The sequence below is a fragment of the Neodiprion lecontei genome, chromosome 1 (genome assembly GCF_021901455.1).
Source record: "Neodiprion lecontei isolate iyNeoLeco1 chromosome 1, iyNeoLeco1.1, whole genome shotgun sequence".
NCBI classification, from domain to species: Eukaryota; Metazoa; Arthropoda; class Insecta; order Hymenoptera; family Diprionidae; genus Neodiprion; species Neodiprion lecontei.
In genome coordinates, this window is record NC_060260.1 from 10689917 (window position 1) to 10716442 (window position 26526).

A 26526-nucleotide genomic window follows, 5' to 3' on the forward strand; every position below is an offset into this window, starting at 1 on the left:
GCGTCTGAAGGACTGAGGGAATTGTATGAGTCATTTTTATATTTAAAGCCTAACACGCTGCACTCAATCAAGAAGACACCGGAGTTGATTAAACAAGAAATAAAACGCAAAAAATACAGTGTCACGAGCAAAAAATATACTTCGTCGAGTGTAGACGACGTTTACATTTGTTTAACCAAACTACGAAACTCCTCGAGGCAGGCGGTGATTCCCAGATTTAATGAATCCTCTCTCTGCGTGATATCCAGTATTAAGTGTAATCGTTACTTGCAGAGCTTTCCGCGCTTGCAATTCACCTTGGCTACTGATTCGAAGACTGAGTCGAACCGTTTAATTGCATCCGTGTCGCAGTTTCATTACGAAACGGAAAGAGCGCAAATAAAATGATTTTCGCATGTAATACCTGCTCAAGGACTTGGCTTCCGGTATCGTTCCCATTGATCGTCACGTATGTGAGTGCATAAAACGTTATATTACGATAAGACAAACGGTGATATGTAAGTTACTTTTTTTTCAATAAAAAAGCCATCGAATAATACAATATAACGATATACTCATGACTAGACTGATTCCTTCTTCTCCAAATTAGTGTTCGACCTTTGTGTGATTCTTTTCATTTACAGTTTCACGTTGCAAGAAGCAAACATGCTGGGAATTTTTGTAATTTGAGTATCTTATTTTATTTTAATTATTTAATCGATTATTATTTTAATTAAATTAAATTGATGATTTTGTAATCGTTTCGATGTCAATATTTTTTTTCACTTCCGATTTCAAGTTCACGATATTCTGTACGCTTTGTGCGAGACATAAGTAACGGATCTCTGTGCGTATCAAGGCTCAACTCAATGATACATTACCATCAACCATGAATATTATGTTAGATATAATCTAACTCATCGATACAGAGACGATTGGGGACCGAACCTCTGCGAACAGAGACAACCCGAAACTACAAGCAGATCAAATTTGGGCGTTTAATTACCAGTAGTGCCTGCACCAATTCTAGAAACGGAATAACGGATCATTTGCAGACCACGCACAGTAGAAACTCGTTATCATCGACCATTCGGGTCCTTAATGTAGATATGCTATAGATTGCCGTTAACTCAAAGAGAAACTTTTGGATTTTCTATTTAAATGATCATGAATTTTAATGGATCATTACCTTCATTTTTTTTTCTTATTTCTTAAATTGATTTTAATTGAATTTGATCTAGGTAGATCTAGCGAGATTTCTGTACATATGAGTAGATTTACGTAAACTTCAGTTGGCCTAATATTGTAGCCGAACGCTTATGCTTGTTAAATTTCCGTACATACATCTACTTAAATCTCAGTCCTGGGTACCTTCTCGATTTTTTTCCAAGTCCTTCTTAATTAGTTATATTATATGTGAACAAACATGACACGTAACCCGTAGAGCACAGACACAATAATTCATAGGGCGAAGGTTTCAGTCCCATATTGTCGACTGTTTTTTTTTGTTTATTGTTTTTTCTTTTTTTTTTTTTATTTTCAATTTCTCCAAATTGTCAACAGCTGTGTATCTTAGCAAAATTTATATATAATTTGAGTCATATGTTTATACATGAAAGATTTTTACCCCGGTAGTTTTAAGTGTGGAATGCAGATGCACGTGGATCAATTTGGATCAATAAATAATCTGACGAATTCATACAGAGATTAGAGTAAAAGTTATTTCCGTATCGAATATCAACCGTTACAGGGTGGCCACAAATTTTTGGGAAAAAAATTCCATGATTTTTCCAGGGTTTCCGGAACTTAAGACCTAGTTTTTCCTGAAATTTTGCCAGTTCTGGTGAGTTAGCAAAACCTCAATCTTTCAGATTATTAACTCTATATTTGATTGAAATTCAATTCGAAATGAAGAAAAATACGATGTAAAAAAAAAAAAAAAGTCAGCTTGAGCCAATTTGTTTTCCCAACGAAGAAAAGCAAACTCGTTACCTCAAAAAATCATTTCCAATTTCCCGTGACAGAGGAGTGATATTTTCAGTTTTTTCAATTACCAAATTAAAAATCCCCCGACAATTCCAAGTTTTCTAGGTGTGCGGCCACCTGTGCTAAACGAAAAAGAATAATTATCCATCCGTAGTGAAAACACTATCAGTCGATAATTCGCTGTCGAGTAAATGGCGTTGCAGTCGTTCGGAATCACGATGGGAAAACCGAGCCTTCATAACTCGGAGTGATTCGTGCATTAATCAATTTTCCGGATTATCCGAGGCATGAATTCGCGGGCAGCGTAACACGGGGTTTGTAAAAGTTTGTGCCGTGGTTTCTGTGACGCCGCCGGTTAGCTTTGCGCTAGAAATTGGGGAAGACACGTTATATGTATAAATAAATTGGGCAAGTGCATCGGAGCGCGAATCTCATGGCCAGCCATTATGATCGCATAATCGAATTAAACGAATTAATGGATGAGCCGATAACGGTATAACGAACGGCTCGCGCCCCTTTGCCCGTTCCGATTCTGTTCGACTGTAACTTGCCGATAATCTTTCTCCCATTAAATCGAACGTTAGATAACTCCGGTAATCGGGGCGTGATGTTATAACCGTGAAAGTGGATTTAGATTCAATTTATGATTGTTAATATGTAAGGTCCACGGTGATACAACATTTCGTTTCGTTTGCCGTTTGCACACATTTAACACATTCGGACGAACAAATGGAATGGGATCGAGAATTTTCGGGTCAATTTGAACGAGGAGCGAAGCGGACTGGGAGAAACCGCAAAGATTTCAGGCACCGTTTGACCAACGCGTTTATACAAGTCTCGGGGCAGCAGCCTGGGCTACCTCAACAATTAATTATTCTCGAGGCAGGGAGTGTTTTGTAATTAAAATGTGGAATGAAATTATGCCCGCTACCACTTCTTAGCGTTAATTAATCCGGGAAAAGGGTGGAAAAAAAAGGGTACGGTTGTAACAGAGCCACGCGTAAATCACACACAACGTGTATAACGGGATTTTTTGAAGATGAAAAATGTTATCAACAATAATAACATTGATAGGAACGATCGAGGTAGAGCTGTAGCCGATGTATTATAAATAAATTAAAAATTTTAAGGGCCAGGGTGAAAGTTTGATAATGAATTAATGCAAATATGAACACAATCGCAAAGATAACCAACAATTTTTGCAAAATTTTTAAGAAAAGTTTTGAAAAGCTGAATCATGATGCTGAGTTAACAAGCTCATCAGTGAGAAAATATTGAATAGCAATTTTGCTTCAACATCGAATTCAAACTCCTTGAGTAAACTGGTGGCTCGTCTAAGTTTGAAGATGGGAAAAGATGGAAAGGCGCTGAGCGATGCTGGACGTGATCGGGTGCTTTTGCTGCCGCGAATTGTTCCCTAGGACGCATTTGGGACAGAAGGGTATCGGAAAGGTGGAAAAATAATTTTTTTAAATTGTAAAATAAAATAATAATAAAAAACCTAAGGGGTTCCCGATCAGTTTTCATGCGGCATCGACGGAATTGCTCGTAAAAATCAGCATTCATGGAGGCGAACGTGACCGCGGGGGAAAACGTATTTGAGCCATCGTATTCACGCTCCTCCTAACGAAACGCATGTGCGAGATTTCACGATCGGAATAATTTTCACGCATAAACAATTTTGTGTGTTCATGACGTACGAAGAAAATACTTCCTTCAGACGCACTACACGGAGAGAAAAATCTGAGAAAAATTACTCTGCTGTTAATATAATCGTGATGTAAAAGATACCTAATGCAGTTTTTATTGACGCATGTTACAAAAATTATGGGTTTTTATGGAAAAAATTACTACCTTGCTTAGAAACTATGTATTTCGGCGGCACAAAATTTAAAATGTGACGACGCATTTTTCTGATGCAGCACCGTAAAAATGTGGACCTTGTAATTTTTCATCTGCTCTCACAAAAAATATACTACGCATTTAAAAAAAAATATCTCTCAGAATCATTGACTTTAAAATGTAATAGCGAATTTTTCAAATGCAGCACGTTAAAAATTCGAGCTTTCAAATTTTTCATTTGCGACCGCAGAAAAATTTATGGTCTCATCGAAAATAAATTGAAGACAGCGGAGAAATTTTACCGTGCTCTCCTAGAAATTGCTTTGAGGAGGGTGGTGACCGTCGATACAATGTTGCCATGCTAAGCCATGTTAAAAACAAAAAAAAAAGTGTGTGTGTCAGCTCCGACGCACGACTGGAGTTTACTCCTTACGAACGATAATTATGATATACATCGAATGGAAAAAGAGGGTAAAGGAACGCATCTTCCAAAATGATAAGAGAAACAAACATATACAGTGCAACCTCTGAATAAGTCCGCCCGTGGAAATTGTGTTTTGGTCTAAATTTATGCTTTGAATAATAATATAGTAACGAATTAATCTGTTGTTAACACCTATTAATATTTATACTTTTTTAAAATTTAGATATATTAATAAAGGAGTACAAGAAAACTTTAAAATCAATACATTAAAAGTTGATGGTTAGGTTGCTGTTTGTGCACGTTGTATGGATGCAATAAATGCTACTATATGTATTTATTACATTCTTTCGCACGTTCAATATACAATATGTTTGTCTCTTTCTATAACGTCTCAAGTTTCCGTGTTACACTTGATTTTACTCCCCATAAAATTTCCGTACCGGGCCCTATAACTCAAATCGTTTCTAAAGGGGTCCGGCAAAATGGTTGCCGGTTCAAATTTACCGAGAAAAATTAGTGTAAAAGAAAAAATTATTGCAGCTTGAATGTTGCTCGAAAAAAGAAACTGACTTGGGAAATTCATTATTTTTCATCCTACTTTCGAGTCCAATAGAGGAATATAGAGATTTCAGATGCGTGCAGGTTCCCTATTGCTGATGATTCTTGGTAAAATAATATGCAATAAAAACTTGACCTGCTAAAATCAGTTTGTCTAAAGAAACGTTCGTGTTCTTTGATACAAACGCAATAACGTAAAAATATTTATAGGATTGTCCAAAAAAAATGTGACCAGCTGAGATTGTTTCTAAAAAAATCTATCTGTCAACTTAACGAGAATACTTTTTTGGCCGTCTTTCGGTAGGCAATTTTGAAAATCTCCTTCGAGTTGACCTCGCAAACTTTTTCGCAATTCGCAAATTTCTTTTCGCACGGAAAAGGTAGCGACTCGTTTTATTGATACCGGAGTGATATTCATGGGGGATGAAGAAGGTACGTGAGGGAAAACGGGGCGCTTTCCACATGACCGTCACGCAGAGGAGATCCGTCTTGGCAGCCCCGGTGCCGACCACTAGGTATATATCTACGAGGGTTTCGCCGCTCCGTTCATCAGGGAAAATAACCCTCTGCGCCAACCGCTGAAAGTGGTAGGAAATGAGAAATTGATTTTACAGTTTTGATTTATGCAAAGCCATCGAGGCCAGGAAAAGTATGCCGCCCATAAAGAAAACGATTCTCTGCCAGGGAAGCAATATCCAACGGTACGATATCACGCCGGGATTTTCTTTCGATTCAAATCGACTCTGGACTTGAACCACACGTGTTTGCCTGAGTTAAACGTCCCCCTTATTCTTCGTTCCTTCATTTGGTTACCTAGCGTTTTTACTCATTTTTAGTGCAAAAGTCGTTGGTGGGCCGAAAAAGGTTATTCATTACGAGATTGTCGTACGTATAATTGTAAATTAGAAAGATTTCTTTGAGGGTGAAAAATTAAGAAACAGTGAGATTAAAAAGAATAGTTTGATGGTGTAACTAGAAAAATTTAGTAAAACAGGTATCGTTGAAGAAACTGTTTGAATATTGTTGGAATTACGAAAAACGAGGTACGCGTAAACATTTTGCGCTATTTTCGATCCTTTTTTGGTTATTGCAATGCAAAATCAGTTTGTTCGGTTTACTCTACTTTTTTAGTTAAATAATACTTTAGCGTCAATTTATTGTTGCACAAGCGTTAAATTTTCGCAACAGTTGCAAGAAAATATAGTAACGGTGATCGTAATGAGAAAGAATAATAACGGATACTAGACTCTCCGGTAACAGGTAGAAAACTAATCTTCATTTTGTACCTAGAACTACATTTTTCGATTGTGGTAAAAAATGAAAATAGTTAAGGACTGAGCGGTAACCGTAACTAAAAAATTCCCTCAGTGTGGTAGATTCGTTCGATTCTACTAAACGATGACTCGTCTTATTGAGATTATTACTCTCTATAAATTCACTGAAACACTGTTTTTCATAACGTTAATTATTTATTTATACAACATTGCACCGAATTGATTACGATCAACAAATTGAATGAATCTACTATCTTCTCTACCATTTCGAATCGATTTGAAACAAAGAATTAAAATCCAAGTTTCTTTTTACGCAACTTTAGTATTTTCTATTTTTGTACTTTTAAAGAGATAGCTTAATACGTTACAAGTACAATAATCGATAAAAAAAAATCTGGATTTGTATCAAACAGACTTGTTAAATACATAAAAATCTGTATCAGCACCATTGTTCCCTCTTTAATTATTCGTTTTGCATATTCCACGCATATATTCATCATCGTTGCGATCGATTTTTGCAAAAATTGACTGCGAAGAACGATGTGACGTAACCAACGTTGATTCGCGTGAAATATTAGTGCGGAAATTTTAACGCGAATGCAACAGCAGCAGCGGCAGAGCCAGCGCAGGTGGCTAAACTTGAATCGTATCGGAAATACTGTTCCCAATAGTTCCAAACTGACAATTATTATTGGCGGTTAGAATTTAGAGCGGCTCGTCCCCCCGCTCGGTTCTGCAACGCCTTTTACAGCCTCCGAGAATTTATTACAAAACCGGTAAATCCCCTTGCGGATTTGCAAACTCGTCCGCGGTGTTCAAGCAAGAATAATGATATTTTTCGCAACGTCACGTCGCGTCGTGCAAAATCGTCTGTCATTTAAAGGCACGTATTAGGATTTTGCTAGGATAGAAAGCGTTCTTTGTCAGGTCATGTCAACGAGACGACGTTGAATCTAAATTGTGCCTTTTGATCCAAAAAAATATTTATTCACTTTAAAATCAACAAGACGGCATGTGAAAGCCAAACGAGATCATTTTTATAAGCAGATCAATGATGTCGTTGAATTTTAACCGCTCACGATTTATATACGGTCTGCAGACTAAACAAAATAATGTAATAACGAACAGGAATAAATAAAAAAATCAAGGTTGAAAATTTGTCACGACCGAAGCCTACCAAGTTAAATTTAATTCAAACAATATCTACCTGCAATTGAAAGTAATTTAAAGCCTACGTATTTCAAATAAAAAAGACCGAGTATTGATCAGTGTAGAGCAATAAAACATTGTTGAGCATGATATTTCAAGTGCAAGAAATGTATCTCGTTCTGAAGAATCTATTGAAAAACTGTCAAACTAATATGTATAATGTATTTTATTTGAAAAGAATCTGTCAAATCCGAGAATTTTTTTTCTTTCCCACCCTGCACATCGATAGATTTTCACAAAGAGTTGGATTTTCCTTCCGCACAGAGTTTCGCTAATTGGTGGATATATACGACTTCTCGACGTTATTTGCAATGCAAATGTTCTATTCATTATTATTCACCTCCAATGAATTCTAACTTTGTTATTGTTGATGAGTTTTGAAGGAAGTAGAGAGAAACGGAGACCAAGAAGATAAAAACTTAGTAACAAGATGAAAATATCACATCAGATTGGACCTGTTCAATAATTCGATTTATCAGCCTGATTGATTGTTAATTTCTTGTAAATCAATGGAATAATCAGCCGTTTCGACAAGTCCCAAATTCAAGGTGACGGACGGAAATTTGATGTTTGATGATCGGTCAAAAAACTGTATGCAGGGGTTGTCGGGGCTGCTAATTAAATTCGTAATGCTGAATTTTTAAAATCTGATTTTAGACTCGTAATCAGCGATCCCAAAAATCCCTGAACAGAATTTTTTTCTCCGGATTCGATCGAATTTGAAATTTTCGTCCGCCGTATTGAATTTTTCAAATCTGATTTCAGATTCGTAATCAGCGAACCTAGAAACTTATAATTTAACTTTCTCGGAAACGAATTATTCCTTCAATTTACACAATTTTTTTCAATCAATTTGTTTCCAACAATAACAATTTACATTATATCGCAATAATTACTCTCGAGTATTGAAAACCTATCGGTATGCTATCAGGAATAGTAAAAAAAACCGCAAAGAAATATGTTTTCAAAGTTGTCTGAATATACAAAAATTGGCTGTAAAATAGGTGGTAAGAATACTTACCACCGTGACTGACAGGGTTAATATCACAGACCTACGTCGGACTCACTTTTCGCACTAGTCGTACATCCGTGATCGGAAACAGGACCGGAAACAAGAGGGTAAAGTGGAATTTCTACAAATGTGTGCACCTAAGCCTAGTAAACGGCAAAGTAGCGAAGGCCCGTTCTCCACGTCTTGCGTCTCGCGTGTCTCGCGTGTCTCGCGTGTCGCGCGTGTCTCGCGAGTCTCATCCATAGTGATGCGAATTACAATTACAAATAAGCGGGCGGGTCGCAGCCGGGTTGCCTTCCGTTCGCGTTATCGGCATCATCTTACACGACGAGCACTTAACCGTGGCGAGGATCGCGACTGCTGCTGCTATCTCGTTCACTAACCACGAAACTAGAAATCCTAATCCATACCTACTGCAGAAGCCCTCGGGCACCGGGTGGAAAATCCCCGACAAAGAGGAGCGACCAAAATTGCCGCAGATAACGACGCACCCTTGACCATATTCGCTTTCACGATCTCGGGATCTCCACGTTTTATCCCCTTCGACCTTTCCTCGCTATTCTTTCGCAGCGAGTTCGAGCTCGGTAATGTACCTACGCGTGCCTGTCTACTTTTTTTTTTTTTTTTTTTTCTTTTTGCCGAACAGAAATGATTCAATTTTGATGTAGGCAGAATATCGCACTTTCTTAGATATGAGGATGGCGTAAAGAAATGGCATGGTGAAAAAAATTTCTAGTTATGGTTGTTATATAGTTATCAACCCTTTTCATTTTTCACCGTAACCGTAGAAAAACAAAAAAAAAGTTGTACATTCAGAAACGCGAATGAATTTTCCATCTGTCAATCGGAAACTATGGTATTTGTTTCTACTCGTACTATATTTTCTTATCCTAACTATTGCGATTATATCGTGTTGGCGTATCACTAAATTGATGTAAGGGATGTATTTGAGTGAAAAAAAAAAAACAACAGATTTTTGTGCAATAAAAATAACAAGAAAATATAGCCCGGACATATTATCTCGTAATTTCAACAATATTCCAGTCGCATTTGTAACGATACCCATTTCACGATGACCTTTCACTAGTTACAAAAAATATGAATTTTCACAGCTTGATTAAATCTGTATTTTTCAATTTTAGAAGCTGGTATAAATCTTCGAAAAAGCGAAGCTTTAAGCGACGTGATTTTTCTTATGCAGATTTTCTTTGCACCGTTAAACGAAGGAGAGACGCACCGAGGCGAGGGTCGTCCGAAAATAAAACCTTCAATGAAACCGCGTGGGAGGGCTTGACGGCAAACTGTGCGGGAGTATCGCCGTGAAATATACCAAGATAAACGGGAGCGAGAAAATGATTTGCTTGCGATATTTCAAGAGTAAGTACAAGCTATTTTTGATCTTGTATTTCACCCACGATACATGCACGTTCGGTTCTTCCCGTGGGTTTAGAACGCCTTATATACTCTTGACGACGAGAATGGCGGTGTGAAAAAATACGCCTACTGACTTGCCGATCCTGCAAAGATTCGAACCTAACATCTTCCGATCCGCAGTATTCAGACGCGTAATCCGTTCAGCCATAAGAAATTATAGCCAGACGTTTTCCGCGGTGATCCGATGATACTCGTTAAAGTATTCCTGCACATCCGGTTTTCGGTGAAAAATCGAGATAACGTGGCTTGATTCGATCGGTATTATGATAATAAACAAAGAGATACCATTGATGCGATTATTTCATCAGCAGATGATTTCGTACATGTTTCGATGCTGGCCTAATCCCGGAAATTAGGGGGACGAATTACGTCGCTGAAAACTTTAATCTCAACGCACTGATCGGGGGAAGAAAACCAGAGAAAAGCAGACAGGAGTTTCAGGCTGGTGAACGGAAGACTCTTGATAAAGTCGCGCTGATTGTAGGCTTCGCGATCTTGCGGAGTTTGAAAACGACTATGAAGAGAAAGGGAGGAACTAGCTGACCGAAAGGGTCGGGATGGGTGGAGGGAGGACGAGCAAACGTTTGCGGATACGACAGGGATTCCTGGTATATTTACCGGTCTTCCTTTCTAGTTGGAGCTTTTCAAATGAAGATACACACGCGGATAAGTGTAGGAGTATAGAAGAGTAGATCGGTCTAGCCGATTCGCGACTCCGTCAATATTTGGTGAATTACTTGGGTCCTGAATTCGACGTTTCGACGTTTCGACGTACACTGGAACCTCGGTAAAAATCGAAATTAAACGTAAACTACGCTCGGAGTCAACCTTTGCTGTAGCCATGCTCTCTCTTCGTTTCTCTGAATTTGGATTTTCATCATTTGCAAAACGAATGTGCTAATAAATATTTTGAATGTTGAAAACTCGAAACGAGGCTTGTATTATCCGGAAGGAAGCACTACAAGACCGCGTAATTATCGAGTATCGTTTTTGCATCCTTTTCCCAAATCGCAAGGAATTACCTCATGACGATTAATTTTTAGTGCGCACGAGGAAGCAGCAATATTTTTTATTTATTTTGCTATAAAGGGATACAGATTATATAGTGCAAGTAAATTATAGTGCAAACGCAACGAGATTTTACCGAACTACGTTTTTTCTGCATATTTTTTTTTTATTTGCAACTTATTTATCCTGACCGTTGAGCGAATTGCGTGAGGATTTGTGGAAAGAAAGCAATACAAGTTGTTCCCTCCAAATCAGTACGAGGAGCTCAAGTTTTCCGCAACATTTACATTCGATTAAAGAGTTCTTCTCCCCGTCATTCAGCCCCTGCTTATCCCTCTAAGCTCATTGTCCCCGGAGAGAATGGATTTTTGTCAAATCCACGGCCCTTTTCTGAGCCACCTAAACTCTCCGAACGACCAAGACCGACCGCAGATCTGGTTACTAGATTTGCTTACTCAAAAAGATTCCAATTCAATTGATACAGGTTGCCGTTAGGAATTTGTAATGAAACTGAATACGACGAACGACGCTGGGTGAATATCCTTTTTTTTTTTTTTTCGAATGACATTCCATAGCCTTCGAAAGTCAACGTGCCTCCCTCTGGTGGCAGAAGAAGCGTTTTAAATTGATATCCGTTGGGTGAATTAGAGCGGAGAGTGTTTGGAAAATTCATCCAAGAGCATATTGTCACTTTTTAATACACATTTCTTCCCAAAGTGTACGTGGCAAATATCACAACAGATGGCCAGTGTCGTCCAGCCGTTGAAATTGCAGTGAGGTCGGTCGCAATTACTGAAGATCGCAGCGCACGGAGCGCAAACTTCCATCGACAACGTCCAAGAATGTCAGATTATCAAAGATAGAGGCAGGAGTCCGGGGTTCGGAGTCCAGGGATGAGTTCGACGTGGAATGTACACTAGGAAATTCAATAATACCGTCGAGACTGGGTGGGTGGGTGGGTGGAGGGGGGGGAATAAAGGCGACGTCTTTTCAGGGCGCCGAGACGCCCTTTCGAACGAATTTCGTCAGAACGATAAATAATACAATGGAATAGTGGGGTGAAGTGGCCGAAGAAAAGCGAGACAAAGAGAGCCACAGAGCAGAGGGATAGAACGCAGAAGAAAGGAGAGAAAGGGACGACGTCCAAATCCCGTCGCGTCGATTCCCTCAATGCAAACACTCGACGTTCTAAAATACAGTCACTTTGCCGAAAAAGACGTCCAAGATTATGGCGCCGCATCGGAATTCCCCGAAATTATTAACCCGATTGTTTAAATTTTAAATTACCCCCGTGCAGTTGGCAAAAATATTTGCTCCCCCGAGGGCAGCCCGTGTATTTGCGACTTCGTGGAGTAGAAGGGAAGTTCGTTTGTAGTGGCCGATCTCGAACCCATCGATGGATGATCAAACCAATTTCACGTTCAGTTGCACGCCCCATTGGCTCCATCGGCGATTGGAAAAGTCGTGGTCAAGGATTTATCGAATTCAATGATCAGATATTGGTCAGGATTATTGTACGATGGTTTGAATATCGCGTAAGGCGAATTGCGATTGGAAACCGATTGTCGAGAGTGGATGCACATCCCTTTATCCGAGGTCTGGTGCGTTGAAGAGGTCAATGGAGGGTGCACGGCTACGAAACGGTACGGTCTCGTTATTCCAGAGACAGAGCTTACACCATTGAAGTAATCCCAGTTTTCTTTCGTCTCTCCGAGCGGACGGAAAGGGGAAAGGAAAAGAACAGCGATCGCATGAAAAGAAACACTCACTTGTCCGCGGTTTTGCCTCCATTCAGTCCGGCTTTCCCGGCATCTCTTGCTGCAATTTGCGAAAATTAGCTAGGTAACAAGCTTAGTCTCGGACACAAAGCGAACGCGATGTCATCTCCGTCATTCAGGAGCAGAGGGATCGGGATGTTTATGGAAGCCTCGGTCGAGCTGCTCGGTTTCAGAGGGTCTCAAACCCGCCCACGGAGGATTACCTCTGTCGTGTCGTGTACGCTGTATACAAACGAATATTGGAACCCTTCTGCGCTAATTCGAAATTATGCGTTTATTCGTTGATGCGGACGCCGCAGAATCTGTCAAGCGATTTATAGCGGTATCGATAACGAACAGCTGCACTGTAACAGATTTCCTGTTTACTTCGGTTATACGTTCCACGCGCAACGTACTTCGCATCGAATAATTGTAGCGTAGGGACTGAGTGCGGAATCGATACTGCATAAGTTCGTGGAAAGTTTGGCACTCGATTTGATCGGCACAAAACGGGCCTGGGATATTGTACGATATAATATAGAAACAACATTACCGATCAATGCTCTTCGAGATGTTAGGAAAATGAGAAAAATTATTGAACGATAAAAATTATTGCAAATTGATCTTAAAACGTAAATCATGGTACGCATGTGAGTAAAATACATCCTATTCTGCAATAGAAGCTCTCAGAATATTATTATCACAATGTGCTGTTACGATTCAAGAATCAAACATCGTCGGCATCCTCCTCAAAAATTTTCTGATCACCTGATGTAAATCAGACAAGAATATTCGTGAGATTGGCGGGTGTGTAATAACAGTTGCGAAATTTGCGCGATCGTCGTTGTTTATTGAAGCCACTTACCAAGGATACCCACGCGAGTTCACAGCGGATAAACCGAATTGGATCCGGTCTGTGAGCGGGTGACGCAGGCGTATAAATTGCAAAAGGAAACGGAGGGTTGAACAGTGCGAAGGATCAGGGATGAAGCGGGACTTCCAACCACAAATAACTGTTAACCGCACTGTCAGCACTGCGACCACGTGTCCTGCGTTTTGGTGTTTAGGGGTTACAGTATTACCGCATTTCCACGCGTACAGATTGCACCGAGTAATTACACAGTTCGTTGCAAGGCACGGTGGACTATCTCCTTCGAATCAGCGATCCTATTCAATATCATCAACCCACCGAGGTGTTTATTTCTGACAATCGGAGCAATATTTCACGATAACGAGGCCAAGAATGATGAATTTAAAACGTACCGATATCGTGAGAAAGAAGAGTGTGCGTTGATTGAAGAGAGAAAATTCAAATGCCGGTATCGATAGTGTTTATGAAAGGGGCAAATTGAATTTGTTGGCGAATTCGTGAATCCACTTTCGAAACGAAGGTGAACGGTGAAAAATAAACGAAAAGAAAAAAGCAAAGAATAATAGAAAGAGCTGAATTGCCAGAGCGTGTTTCTACTTGAATATCAGTGCCCTACTGGAAATGTTTGAGAACGGTGGATTTCGCTTGCTACGGTAGTAATCTCCAGGTAATCCCCCTGGTAATCGGGGGTTCGATTGAACGGAGATCGTGGCACGCTTCACTCCAATTGTCACCACTTCACAAAGGGATAGATTGGCTAGAAAAGCTAAAAGGTTCGAGTGAAAGAAAAAACACATGCAAGCCTTCGTCGAAAATTACCTCGCGTTCCGATTCCACCCCACTGAACGTGGATACGAACGGACGGGTGATGCTGTTTTTTTTTTATTTTTTTTTTATGGTTACTTAAACTTTCAGCGCTATTGCTAACGTGCAGAGCGATTTTCTCACAATCATTTTCAAACTTCTATTTTTACAAAATTTCAAACAGAACGACCACTCGAAAATTATTTGATCTTCACAAAATTTCGTGCTTCTTAGAATACTGAAAACTAAAAATTTTTGATACTTAAAATACGAAGGAAATAAATAAATATTTATCCACAACTGTGAGAGTTTTTCTCATCGCTTAAGTGAAGATGTTGATAAAAAAAACCGTAATTCGGATAGTTTCGATACAATTCGGCCATCTCCGTAATTACAACCGCCATTTTCAAAATATACATATTTACTACCGTAATTTAAACAACCGTACTCGTATTTGTGGAAATAAATATTTGATAAATAATTATGCTTGTTATAAGTGTCATCGCCTCGTATTTAGTGTATTCGATAAATAAGTAATCTTTATTGTTATTCTTTCATACGAATCATCGCATATTAATTTATACTTCAATTTCAAATATACGTGACCTAAAAAAATCTCGTTTACTAAATTTATAATCTTTCATAAATAATTAATTTGTCGATATATTTTACTAAAGGAAAATTTTGAATAATCAAATTGTAGAATTTCAAAAAATGTTTCACCATTCATTTTTTCTGCTTGATCTGATATCATATTATTATTATTATTATTGAAATTTGGCGCTCAGCGCTTGCCCAAAAGCCCGAAATCGTTTTTCTCATCACTCGAGTAATGATTGAGCATTCGATTAAAGAAACGACTCAGCTCTGAAATATGCGTAGGTGTTCGTAAAGCCGCGTCATATCCGGAGACTCTTACCAAATCGTCAATAAAACGTGACCCTGGGCATGCGAGTCGATGTTTGGAACGTCAAACGAGAAGGAAGGGTGCTGGGCGAAGTTCGCCTCGGAGTCACAGCACGTAGTCACTCGGAGGTAATTGTCCTCCGAGTCCTTCGAGTCCATCGTTATGCCGACTAAGGCTTTCGAGGACATAATATAACCCCCGTATAGCGGACCTTTGGTTGTCCCTCGGCTGTCGCTGACTTCACAAAGTCCTTGACGGCTGTCGCATCTTTCTCCACAACGCCGCCGCCTGTAGGAACACGGTACGGGGATTTGCTCTCGGAAGACGTTGTGGATGTTTTCCTCGCTGCTCTCACTCCGTTATCCTGTTTACTTTACCCCTTACCTACCCGTCGTTCACCTTCCCCTTTTCAAACTACCACGTACCGGGTGGCTTACATCGGTCGTTGCCTCAGACTAAAGTATCGCGAGTCTGCGATCAATAATAATTATTTATCAACCGATCTCCGTCGATACGAACTAAGTACACTGTGATTAGTCTGGGAATTTTCGAATCCCATCGATAGTTTGACTTTACTCAAATTACCAGAATATTATGTTATCATTGCAGAGTGTAAGAGTTGCGCGGACTTATTTGCGAGAGTGTAATTTCCACACTACTATACGCGACACAAATATAACAACCTCTGGAATAAATTATTTTTATCAACTTAAACGAACCACTGTGTATGTACCGTGTTTATATATATGCAGTCGTACATCGTCTATGTATTGTGCATATATACCGGATACATATCTCCGGAGTCATGTACACAGATGCGTATAGTAGGTATGCATAGGAGTACGTACATAGACAAAGTCCACGTATCTAGAAGGTTATGCGCCAAGTACCTCCTTTACTCAAGCATGCTCCAGTGCATTTTTCGTTTCACGGTTTCCTACAGCCGTTTAATCACCAGCATCCTCTCGCTTCTCCGATCTAAATGTCTTTACGATGATGTGATCCTTTGTGGTTTACTCGATATGCACACGATTAATACTTGGTGCATTAGATCTCACGTATCGTTATTGTCATGTTACGTCGTTGCATCAGCGATATTGCCAAGGTAGGAATCAGACCTAGAAGATGGTAGTGAAATGGAAAACGGAAAAGGAAAGGGAAAGACGAAGAGAGTGTATAATCGTAATCGAGGCACTACCGGGGAATTATTTTCTACTCAACTTTTCGGCAATCGACAGGGACGAACCTTTCCAACGTTGGGTTATAACCGAGATCGGATGATTACGGATTCATGAAGATTATATGCAGTAGGGGCACGTCTCGGATAGGAAATTGGAACGAGATTGTTCTTATCACCGTAAATCACAAATCTAACTGATATTACACCTGCGCCGTCTATCGCAGGCCTGATTTTCCCTGCAGGTTTTCTTTCACCTTTTCATCCAATTTCTTTCTTTTTATTTATATAATTTACAGGACTCGATTTTTTACGTAATACAGGAGAGAGAGGTTAACTAAGGAGTCTGCAATTCCATTTTTTTTTTTTTTTTTTCTTTCAAAGGGGAGCGTTTCTCCTTTTACTTTTCGTTCTCGCTGCTGAATAATTGTTTGCACGGCTCGTTGGAGATGAAAAAGTTGGCTCGCGAATGGGGTAAACAAGAAAAATGTAAATCCAATTCCGAGGGATATTAAACGAGAAAAAAAAAAAAAAAAAAAAAAAAAAACGAAATATACAATTCCGTTTGATGTGCTGTTGGAGTACAACGTACCTAAAACGATTTCTTACGTGGACATAACAAACAGTCTCAAATTTCAGCGAGGATCTGTAAGAAGACCTTGCGATAAATGCACGGAGAACTTCAACCCGAACTAGAAATTTCTACTTTTTTGCACCCTCATGAATAGTTTTCGTGTTCCACGTTTCGGCGTGATTTCTCGAAGCATTTTAAATTTCACAATGACATTCATATCGATAAAACCCGGCATACGTGACCGTCTACTTTCATTCTTGACGAAGGATCGTTGAATAGGGATTGAGGAGAATCCGAAAAATAAGATACGCGATAGAATACGTCTGTTGTTGAAGATGACGGGTTTGGTATAGAAAAGAAAAAAAAAAAAAACGAACACCTTCCCACTATATAACACGTGACACAGAAACCAGTTTTACTTTTTGTTCTTTTTTGACATTCGCCTATCGCGTTTGTGGCATAAATTTTTTTTGTGCCAGTAGAGCTTATTATCAGAGGACGAAATGCAACAGCATAGAACAATGACCTGCGATACATGTACCGGGGAGCAATTGTACGCCTAAAGTGTATACCGTAATTAAACCGTTTTCAAACACTCACCGTAGTGACCTTCGCATTCTGCATACCGTTTTGATTTAATATTTGCCACACTGATGTAAAAAGAAAGGTCTTGCCACGTGGTTTCCTTTACGTTAGGATGTGCTTGCACAGGTTGACTCGCAGCATGACCATGAATGAATGCGTAATGCACACGGAATATACGCGTGCCTAATACAAAATTAAAAGTACCACGTTTGGCGGTAAAACTATTTACCGAAGTCGGCCAAGTAAGAGTTTTTTTTTTTCTTCTTAGCTTCAAATAAATATCAAGCAAAAAAGAATTAACGGAGTAGGTATAGTTTTACATTCAATTTGAACTTCAGCTTTCCGATAAATCGTAGCAACCTTTAGCTTGAAATGAGTGGATCTCGCGGAAATCAAAAAGAAAACGGGTAATCGTTACGATGGTCATTATTAAGAAATACTAAGAGTGTAGCTTATCTACAAAATGACAGTATTAAAGGGCATACCTGCTGGAAATAAGCATAAGTATCGAAGACAAGTTTTCATATTATCACTCTGAAGCTTTCTGAAACCTCTCAAACCTTTCTCATTAATGGCCATCGGTTTGTTAAGCAAAACGTTGCTTTATTCATACTTTCACTCAATCCAACTACACACAGAACTTTAAATAAACATCTTCGTGTGTATATACTTAGTGAATGCATAGACGACTTAATAGTAACATATTACTAATTCATTCAACGACAGCCGAGGTCTTTAAATCACAAGAGAATCACAACGGAGTTTTTATAATCATAGTGACACAGGGCGATGAAGAAGACCGTTTATGAGTTAAAAATACTCAAAGCCCATGCATTGAAAGCAATCGAAGCACCGAGCTATACTCACTTAAATACTGATCAAAGAATGTATCAGAAAACTGACATTCGATTCCAAATGTCTTGTCTCGAAAGGTACAATTAATATACGAGCGAGTGTCAAATTCAATTTGTGTTATTTGTTACAAAAAAAAAAAATTTGCACGAATGAGTCAGCTAAATGTTTCGCTTCTCGTTGAACGGTTTGGCGAAGCGATCTTCAATCTCCTGTAAAGTTTTATCTTTTGTCTCTGGAAGGAATGCGATAAGGAAGATGGTTCCACTCAGAGCGATGATACCGTAAATACAGAAAGTCCAGGACGGTCCAAGAATGTCCATCATGGACGGTGCGTTCTTCACAACTACAAAAAAGCACATGAAGGCAAAACCAGAGCTTATTCCAGAGCCAAGGCCTCGCACGGAGGCTCCAAAAAGTTCGCCACACAGTAGCCAGGGCAGTGGAACCAGACCGATGGAGCTTGTGCACGTGTAGGCGAACAGGCAGCAGATCGGAAGCCACGGTTTTCCGAGATCTGTGAAGAGCGAACCGCTGAGCAGAAGGAGACTCAGCGCTGATCCGAGACCGGAAATAATGGTCATAGATCTCCTGGGGTAATTCTTCGTCAGCCAACAGGCAATGGCACCAAAGGCGAGGCGAATCGAGTCGAGAAGGAGTGTTGCAGTGTAGGCGTTTTCAGGGCCGGAAACTTCCGCGAGCATGTTCACGCTGTAAAAGGCTACCGCGTTAATCCCGGAGAACTGGGAAGTGAAAAAAAAGACGTTGAGTATGAAGAGGGGCATGAGGAAGCTTCTGGAAATCACATCGTTCTTCCAGCCGCGCGTAGGCGCGTGATCCTGAAGTGGCTTCGACTCCATCGAAGCGTCGAGTCCCTTCGCAGCTTCGTTGACCTCAGGATTATTCGCACTTCCATACGTCAAGGCCTCGAACTCGTGCTCGTAATTATCTCCTCTGAGGTACTGCCAGGTCTTGCGAGCCTTTACATGTTCACCTCTCTTGACTAGCCACGTGGGACTTTCAGGCGCAACAAGGCAAAGGAGTAAAGAGAAGATGGGGAAAACTCCGCACATAATGGCTGACAGTCGCCAGTGTAGCCAAGTGCCAAAAATATGCGAGACAAGAATGCCCACCGCTATTGCCAGGCTGATACCGGATAGAAGAATTCCTCGCAAACGCGGCTCGCTTGTTTCCGCTATAAATACCGGGCTTAGAGGGCCCATTATTCCGGTGCAAAATCCGATCACAACTCTGCCGACCAGCAGCCAAACCAGACTGGGTGCAAGCCCAACTATCAACCATCCGATAAAAAATACTGGACTGAATAGCAACAGCGATGTTCGTCTACCGAACTTCTCCATCATGGCTCCGGAAATCCAGCATCCTGGAGCCATCGAAAGAGCAGCCGATGCCGCGATCCATGAAACTTCTTCGGTACCCTCAACCGTCAGCTGCTTCATATTCAGGTAATCCGTCGGGCTTTTCGACGTTGCGTTGTAATCCGTTGAGTTGTTCAAGGTTAGTTGAGGAAGCAGAACCGCACTGTAACCGGACGTCATGCCGGCAGCTATGGTGCTCAGGATTGGACCAAGAGCTGTCATAGTTTGTCTGAGGAGGTATCTCGCTTTGCCTTTTGAATACGCGTTCAACCGTTCGTTCCTTTCCGAATCGATGCTTTTCCTCGGATCTTTTTCCATCGTTTGCTTTCACTTTTTGCAATTAAATGATCCCGCTGAAACGTAGAATTAGAATTTGGATTTATGGTTATTCACGGGTTGCGCTGTGAAGTCGTGTGTTTCGCGCTGGTACTTGATTGTTCGTTTGAGTCTTGTCTGTGTCTTCAGGAACAGTGAGCACAGTTCAAACCACGTTTAAAACAATAAGCAGCGTAAGAAATGAAGGTGTAAAAAGGAGAAATACTGGTTAAGACGAATCTCCGTTTGAGAATATCGAGTGTGAGGCAAATAGTGGAAACTAGGTGATTGACCAGCAGTGAGTAAGCAAGTACGTCAGATTGTTCAAAATAAGGTTAAATTAGACCGACGAGTCATGAATGTGTTGGACTATATGCAGCTCTGTCGCGATAAGAAGAATAGATCGAGGGAACTTTGACTTTTCACAGCACTTCACTTTTCCGAACTTTTTTTCAATACGATTGTCACGAGAAAACGAAAACAGAGAAGTTTGATGGAAACGTATAATACGATGAACAAAGTTGGAGAGACCCAATGATCCGGATATCACTCACCAGTTTGGAGCGAAGGTAACAAGACGAGATGATGTCCCTCAAAGATATGAAATTATTTATGCAGAACGTTCGAGTTTTAACAGCATCGTCTGAAGAGGTTATTTACGATGTAAACATTGTAGCTCATATCGCAAAGGTAATTGAGCAGATAAAATGAGACGACAATAAGTACAGGAAGAAATCTAAACTGTCAAAGTAGCAGTAAAACTTACATATTCGTCTTTTTCTTTCAACAATTTTTCATGCCAAGCAATAATCAACAATTGTTATGAAAAGTGAATAGCGATGAAACCTCGTGTCCAATGGTCCTTAAGACCTTGATAAATCGATTCAAACATTCAACTAACAAGATTCAAGTAGAACATCAGGGAAACAAAACGCAATACGTTGAACACAGACTTAGCGAATGGTATTGAAACAATTACCAAATAAGGTGTGAAATGTGTGTACATAAGACTTGGGAATTTACTAATCCAGCAGCATTCAGTTGAATGAGAGAGAAACCAACGATGATAACAAGTCAACATTGCGGAACGACATGGCCTGCGTAGTAGTTACAAAGTTATCTGATCCAACCATGCGTGTTTGCATGAGAACTTGAAAAACGACTTACCACTGTCGCATTCGGAATAGTTGATCAGAAACGTTATTCATAAGAGATTTGATAAGCGAATGATCGTAGATTTACTATCGGCTGACACATGAGGAAAGAAAACGTTAATAAGGGATTGTAGCTAATCAATCAAATGATCTCATTATCAGGAAAATCTGCTTTTGATTCACTTTCTGCCGAATCGACATTCCGTCTACATTCATCAAAAGACAAGAAATAAATGCAATTTAATTAATTTTTCTCATGTAACCAAACTACGACGAACGACCCAAACTTGAACCACATCGCCGAATCGAACTATGCAAGTGGTTTTTTGACTCTACTTTCTATCTCCGAATCTATTTCTCCGTTACACTTTAAACTGCATATCTTTAAGAAACTGAAGAACACGTGAACTAATTACATTGTCACCTGCTTACTTCTAGCGTATTATATCAGTGAATGTCTGCGATTGCAAATAACCTTTGAAAAATAACTTTGTAAGTCAATTGCGCCTGCGGAGATTGCGTCGAGATGCGATACCGAGTATGAAACGCAATTGAGTTTGAATTGACGATGCGCAAATATGTGCGATGTCTTATCTATCACAGGAAAGATAATTTCATTAATTTGTTATGCAAATAGATTCGTCGAATGGCATACGAATGATTTTCAAACAGAACGCCACGATTACGTCATAGACAGAAATTTTGGTAGCATCAACGTCCGTTTAGATAGATAGCGACGAACGTGGATCATTGACGTATGATCCACGAATTAGTGATAAATAAAAGACTGTAGTGAGGAAACGAGATGATGATTAAGATAGATTGTATTTAATGAACAATAAAAGACACACTTTACTGAGTAGATAGAAGGCAATACAATCTGTATCGCAAGAGAACAGACCGACAACTGAGGTTTGACAAAGCCGAGAGAATACATGGATGGTACTCATAAAAGATATTAAGACAGGAGATAATACATAAAATATAAAGCTGATCTGATTCGAGGCATGAGACGAGCAAACGGCAGGATTTGAGGTAGAGATAGATAAAGATTGCACGCCAGTATGTGTACACGTATAAGGCTGACTCGAAATAGCGATGGGCATTAATATTTTCTGTTGCACTGTTACATCGCTACTCTGCCGAAAAAACGTCCATGAAGTGGTTATTTATCGCGACGTTTTGGCCAGCTGACCATCTGCTGGCTGTTACATGCTGAAGAAAACAGGGGAAAAAAGGAAAAAAAAAGATGATGAAAAGCATAGCAATATTCAAATTCGCTGTTCTCGAACAGTCATTACAGAACGGCTAGATAGATAAATGATTTATCAATTGGAATGAACGGAGCTGCACAAATAAAGCGAGACCGTTAACTGTAAAAAGCAGGAAATTAATCTGTGGCGAAGATTATAATAAAGTTCCGTAAAAAGGAAAACATGATTAGACATTTATTAATTCAATCGTATTTGCTCACTCACCGATTTGTGATCCGTGTCACGCTGATGATATCGTTTGTGTGAAGCTTGGTTACGAAGTGACAGGCATGATGAAGTAAAAGTAATAAATTCTCAGTTGATAAGTAGAGTGAGAAACGGATAATCATAAAAAGTCGGTAATCGTTTAATACTGTACTGATTGTGAGTACATCGGTATATAGATAACTGAGATTCCGGATGTCGGTTTACAGTTTTATCCGTCGGTTTGTACTCTATTGCAGAACGACCCGCCAACAAGCCATAAAGGGAAGGTGTACCGGATGCTCAAAAAATATAGCTACTACCTAGATGACAAAGTCAAATCACGGATTACGTCTCACTACATCAAACCACAATAACTATGTATATGGCCTACTGAAGATCCACAAAGACAATGTGCCCCCTAAGTCCAATTACCAGTTCCAGGCATTCACCTTGCTGAAAGCTGGTGAAGTTCTTGGTCCCAATCAAAACACCTGTGATTGGTGAGAGCCCACCACACATCAGGAATTCCAAACATTTCGTGGACCTAGTGAGGATTCTACGTATACGTGAACAAGACCCACCGGTCAGCTTTGATGCCGAAAATTTATTCACGAACATCCCGACGGCAGAGGCACTTCACGTGACAAAGAGATTGGAACGCGATGAAATGTTTAAGGACAGGACGACACTCGGCATAAGGTAATTGTACCAGTTATTGACCCTGACCCAGTTATCGACCTTTTTTGGTTGTATCTGTTCGTTCCTTGGTTCTAAGATTACTAAAAATAAATTTGTAGTGTCTGACTCTAGCAACTGGTTTTAGTTATCGAGAAATTCACAATTTGTACCGTCAATTTATAATTTTGGAAAATAAAAAGGTTAATAATTGAGTTTAAGCGGGTCTAGTCCGCACGGAGACCAGAGTCCCAGCGGAGATGTACGAAGCAGAGTGGGCCCTTTTTCCTCTGCCACTCCCAAGCATTACAATGCAAGTTTCACCATTGCTATAAAATTTCAGAGAATAAATCGTTTCTTTGATGAATTTGTTACTAAGAAGTCCTTCGCGCTCTCACTTTCCTTTCCGAATAGAGTCATGTTATCGGAATAAAAGTCGTAGTGTTCGTTTGCATCATGAATTGCGGGTACAAATTTGTCCGACTCCCTACATTAGACATAGATTTTGGATCGACACAATTGTTTTTGTCAATGTTGTGTTGATTTTATTAAAATATGGTATGTACTGCTGCCACGATTTGTTATATCAATATGTATGACATTTAAGGTATCCGGCTTTGTGTTACTTTGTTTACTCGCAAGTTTTTGTAACTGACAGGAAATCGCGTAAAGCTCATAACGTATGAGAACGGTGAAACTTATTCGATCCGATGTAAAGCCGTACCTGCAGTTTACAGAGCGTATATAAAAAAAGAGAGATACGTACGGTGTGAATTATTTTTATTCCAGATTTGCATTTGGTTCGTTTTTGGAAAGGTTCAAGTCGCGTTGTGAACCAATTTCGATACAATCTCAATGTTCAAAAGACCAGAAACACATAGCTTACTAATGTGAAGTAATCTTCTTGCTTTACGTTTTTTAAAAAGCAGTGAAAGGAATGAAAGCACTTCATCCGCCTTTTAATTTTTGTAGAATATGCCACCTTTCGAAAAAAAGTAAGCACAAGTAACAAAAAAAAAAGTTACAAGATCGAACAATTGAAATTGAGAAATGAAATACTTTTGTAGACACAAAAAATGTCTAAAGTCAAACGACGGAGGTATTAAAAAAACCTGACGATGAGATTTAAATGTTCTTCGGTCTGATTTTTTGCGTTTTGTTGCTTCATGCAACTCGCAAAGCATCGGAGAACCTCGTGACTTTAAGGTGATTGTATGCTTACTGAAAAGACGATGACAAAAAGTTGACGCACAATGGATCTGGTTTATTAAAAAATTCCCTCAGGAAATGTCAATTTTTGGGAAATACCTCTTTTCAGTTGTGTATCCATAGTCCTTCAGAATACCTTTGTGACATGACGAAAGCCTCGCGAATGGTTATGAGGCCATTGTTATTGCTTTTATTCATGCTCGGTATTCTTTTTGCTCCCTTTGCTTTTTCTTTTATCCTTTAATGAGATTTTTTATTCGTGGGTAGGCACAGACGTTGCTTAAAATTGCTTAAAATTGATTTACTTTAAGATAAATAAATACTGGTATATGAAATATTTGCGTACCAAAAACTTGTTAAAAAAATTACACAGATATTGTACACTCTGGGCGAAATCTTTTTGACATAATTCCGTCTGTTTTTAATTTTCTTCCCTTCAATAATTAAAGTTTTTGCCAAATGTTTTTATAATCTATTTTTATTTAATTCCTAAAGCTCCAAGTTTGATTGGATATTTGGAAAGAAATTTTAGAAAACTTTTGAGACAGTTTTTCACCACTTTTCAGTGACAATTTGGGGACGACGTCTTCGCATCGACTGCCGACCCAAAATGCAAAAGATGCTTTTTCATTTGTTCAGACGAATTTTTATCTTTCTCCGAAACATCACAAAAAAAATTTTTTTTTATCGAGTACGGTCAACAAAGTTTCTGACAATTTTATGTTTCAATACAGTCGCTTATCCAGTTACTGAAAATTAACTGTGAGGTTCAGACTGTTAAAAATTTATAACGCCGGAACTAGTGGTCCGAGAATTGGAAAAAAAAGTCGAAAAAAAAAAAAAAAACTTAAGCCCCGCTGGCTTTGAATAGCGCTGATAAACGTGAAAAAAGATCGTTATTTTGTTCACACAAGTCGTTAAAAATAGTTATTTTTCGTACGAAAATACCGCGCGTATAGGTACGTTATAGGTATGGTTGGAAGCACACTTTCGCAGCAGGGAATTAATCCGACTAGAAGTTGTGTCCATTCACTGTGATTCGTTCACTGGTCTGTTCACACACGTCACGAACAACGTGCAGGAGCGAAAATCAGTGTATTCGAAGCATGATATTTTTTAGTATTTACGCATTAGCAGGTATTGAGAGCGACGAGAATAATTGAAATAGGATTCAAACTACGAATTGATAATCGACAGGGTTTCTCTCCTGACGGAATAATGATAGTAAAAAAAATAAAATAAAAATTGGTGTTTCCTAAGCAATCGGTAAATTAAGTACAATAGAAGATTATTTATAATGTCGTGAGGAAATTCCACTTTTTCATACGAGTATCGGTAATTCGATTGTAGAGATTTCAGTCTATACTGATTTGAATAAAATTTTGCGGAACTAATGCAAGGTTGTTTTAAATTATATTTATCAACTAGAAAACATGTCGAAATTTTTCTTCAACTTTTTTTTTTTTTTTTCTAAAGATAAAATTGGGACGAACGTCTGTAAATAGGCTTGAAACTCGAACGATCGAAAATACTTTTATATAATTTATCCCTAACAGCGTCTCTCGGCAAATGAAATAATTTTCATCAACTTTTTTTCCCTACTTCAATTGAGTTTCATTTTTTTTCCATTCAGCTTGATTCGAAGGTGCAGAGTGACCCAGATATCGTCGATGTAGGCAGAAGCCGTTTAACCGAATTGCCGGATGATTGTTTTATAGTGAGGCAAGGAGGATCGGGCGGGGCAGGGACGAGGTTCATTTCATGAAATTGTAGCCAGGAAAAGAGAGCGAGAGAGAGGCGAAAAGGGAGAGAAAGAAATACATCTTTGTAGATCGGGGGGTTCGCGAAGATTGAAAGAGCGTAGATGTGTATCTTTAGAGCGGTCCACGCGTTTATGTGTATATATATATACATAAATGAAATACATATATATATATATATATATAGGCGGAGTACGTAAAATCTGACGGATTGAAATTTATTGAAAAAAGATCCGCGGAGATATTTCATTCGTTCGACTGAATTCCTTCCTTCCTCTCCACTTGCTGATAAAATTGCATTTGCAATTTAGTTGATTTCGC

General features: G+C 39.3%; 2 protein-coding genes across 6 annotated transcripts in view; both read right to left on the bottom strand.

Moving 5' to 3' along the window:
* Positions 1-26526, bottom strand: part of LOC107226613 (mannosyl-oligosaccharide alpha-1,2-mannosidase IA) — a 277631-nt gene that overhangs the window by 124537 nt on the left and 126568 nt on the right. The window lies entirely within an intron of this gene.
* Positions 16541-24674, bottom strand: LOC107226612 (facilitated trehalose transporter Tret1-2 homolog). 3 transcript variants are annotated; one of them, XM_046746425.1, is made up of 2 exons: positions 24545-24674; positions 16541-19985 (listed from the first exon to the last, which is right to left on the bottom strand). In XM_046746425.1, the coding sequence occupies exon 2, from the start codon at positions 19948-19950 to the stop codon at positions 18415-18417; it is 1536 nt and encodes a 511-aa protein (XP_046602381.1). In that variant the 5' UTR covers positions 19951-19985; positions 24545-24674; the 3' UTR covers positions 16541-18414. The 3 variants fall into 3 exon arrangements, with proteins under 3 accessions (XP_046602381.1, XP_046602379.1, XP_015522975.2); XM_046746423.1 differs by lacking the exon at positions 24545-24674 and adding an exon at positions 22580-23777; XM_015667489.2 differs by lacking the exon at positions 24545-24674 and adding an exon at positions 20502-22291.

Bases quoted from the DNA above. Each gene is read 5' to 3' on its own strand.
- LOC107226612 (XM_046746425.1), bottom strand. From the start codon at position 19,950: ATGGAAAAAGATCCGAGGAAAAGCATCGATTCGGAAAGGAACGAACGG.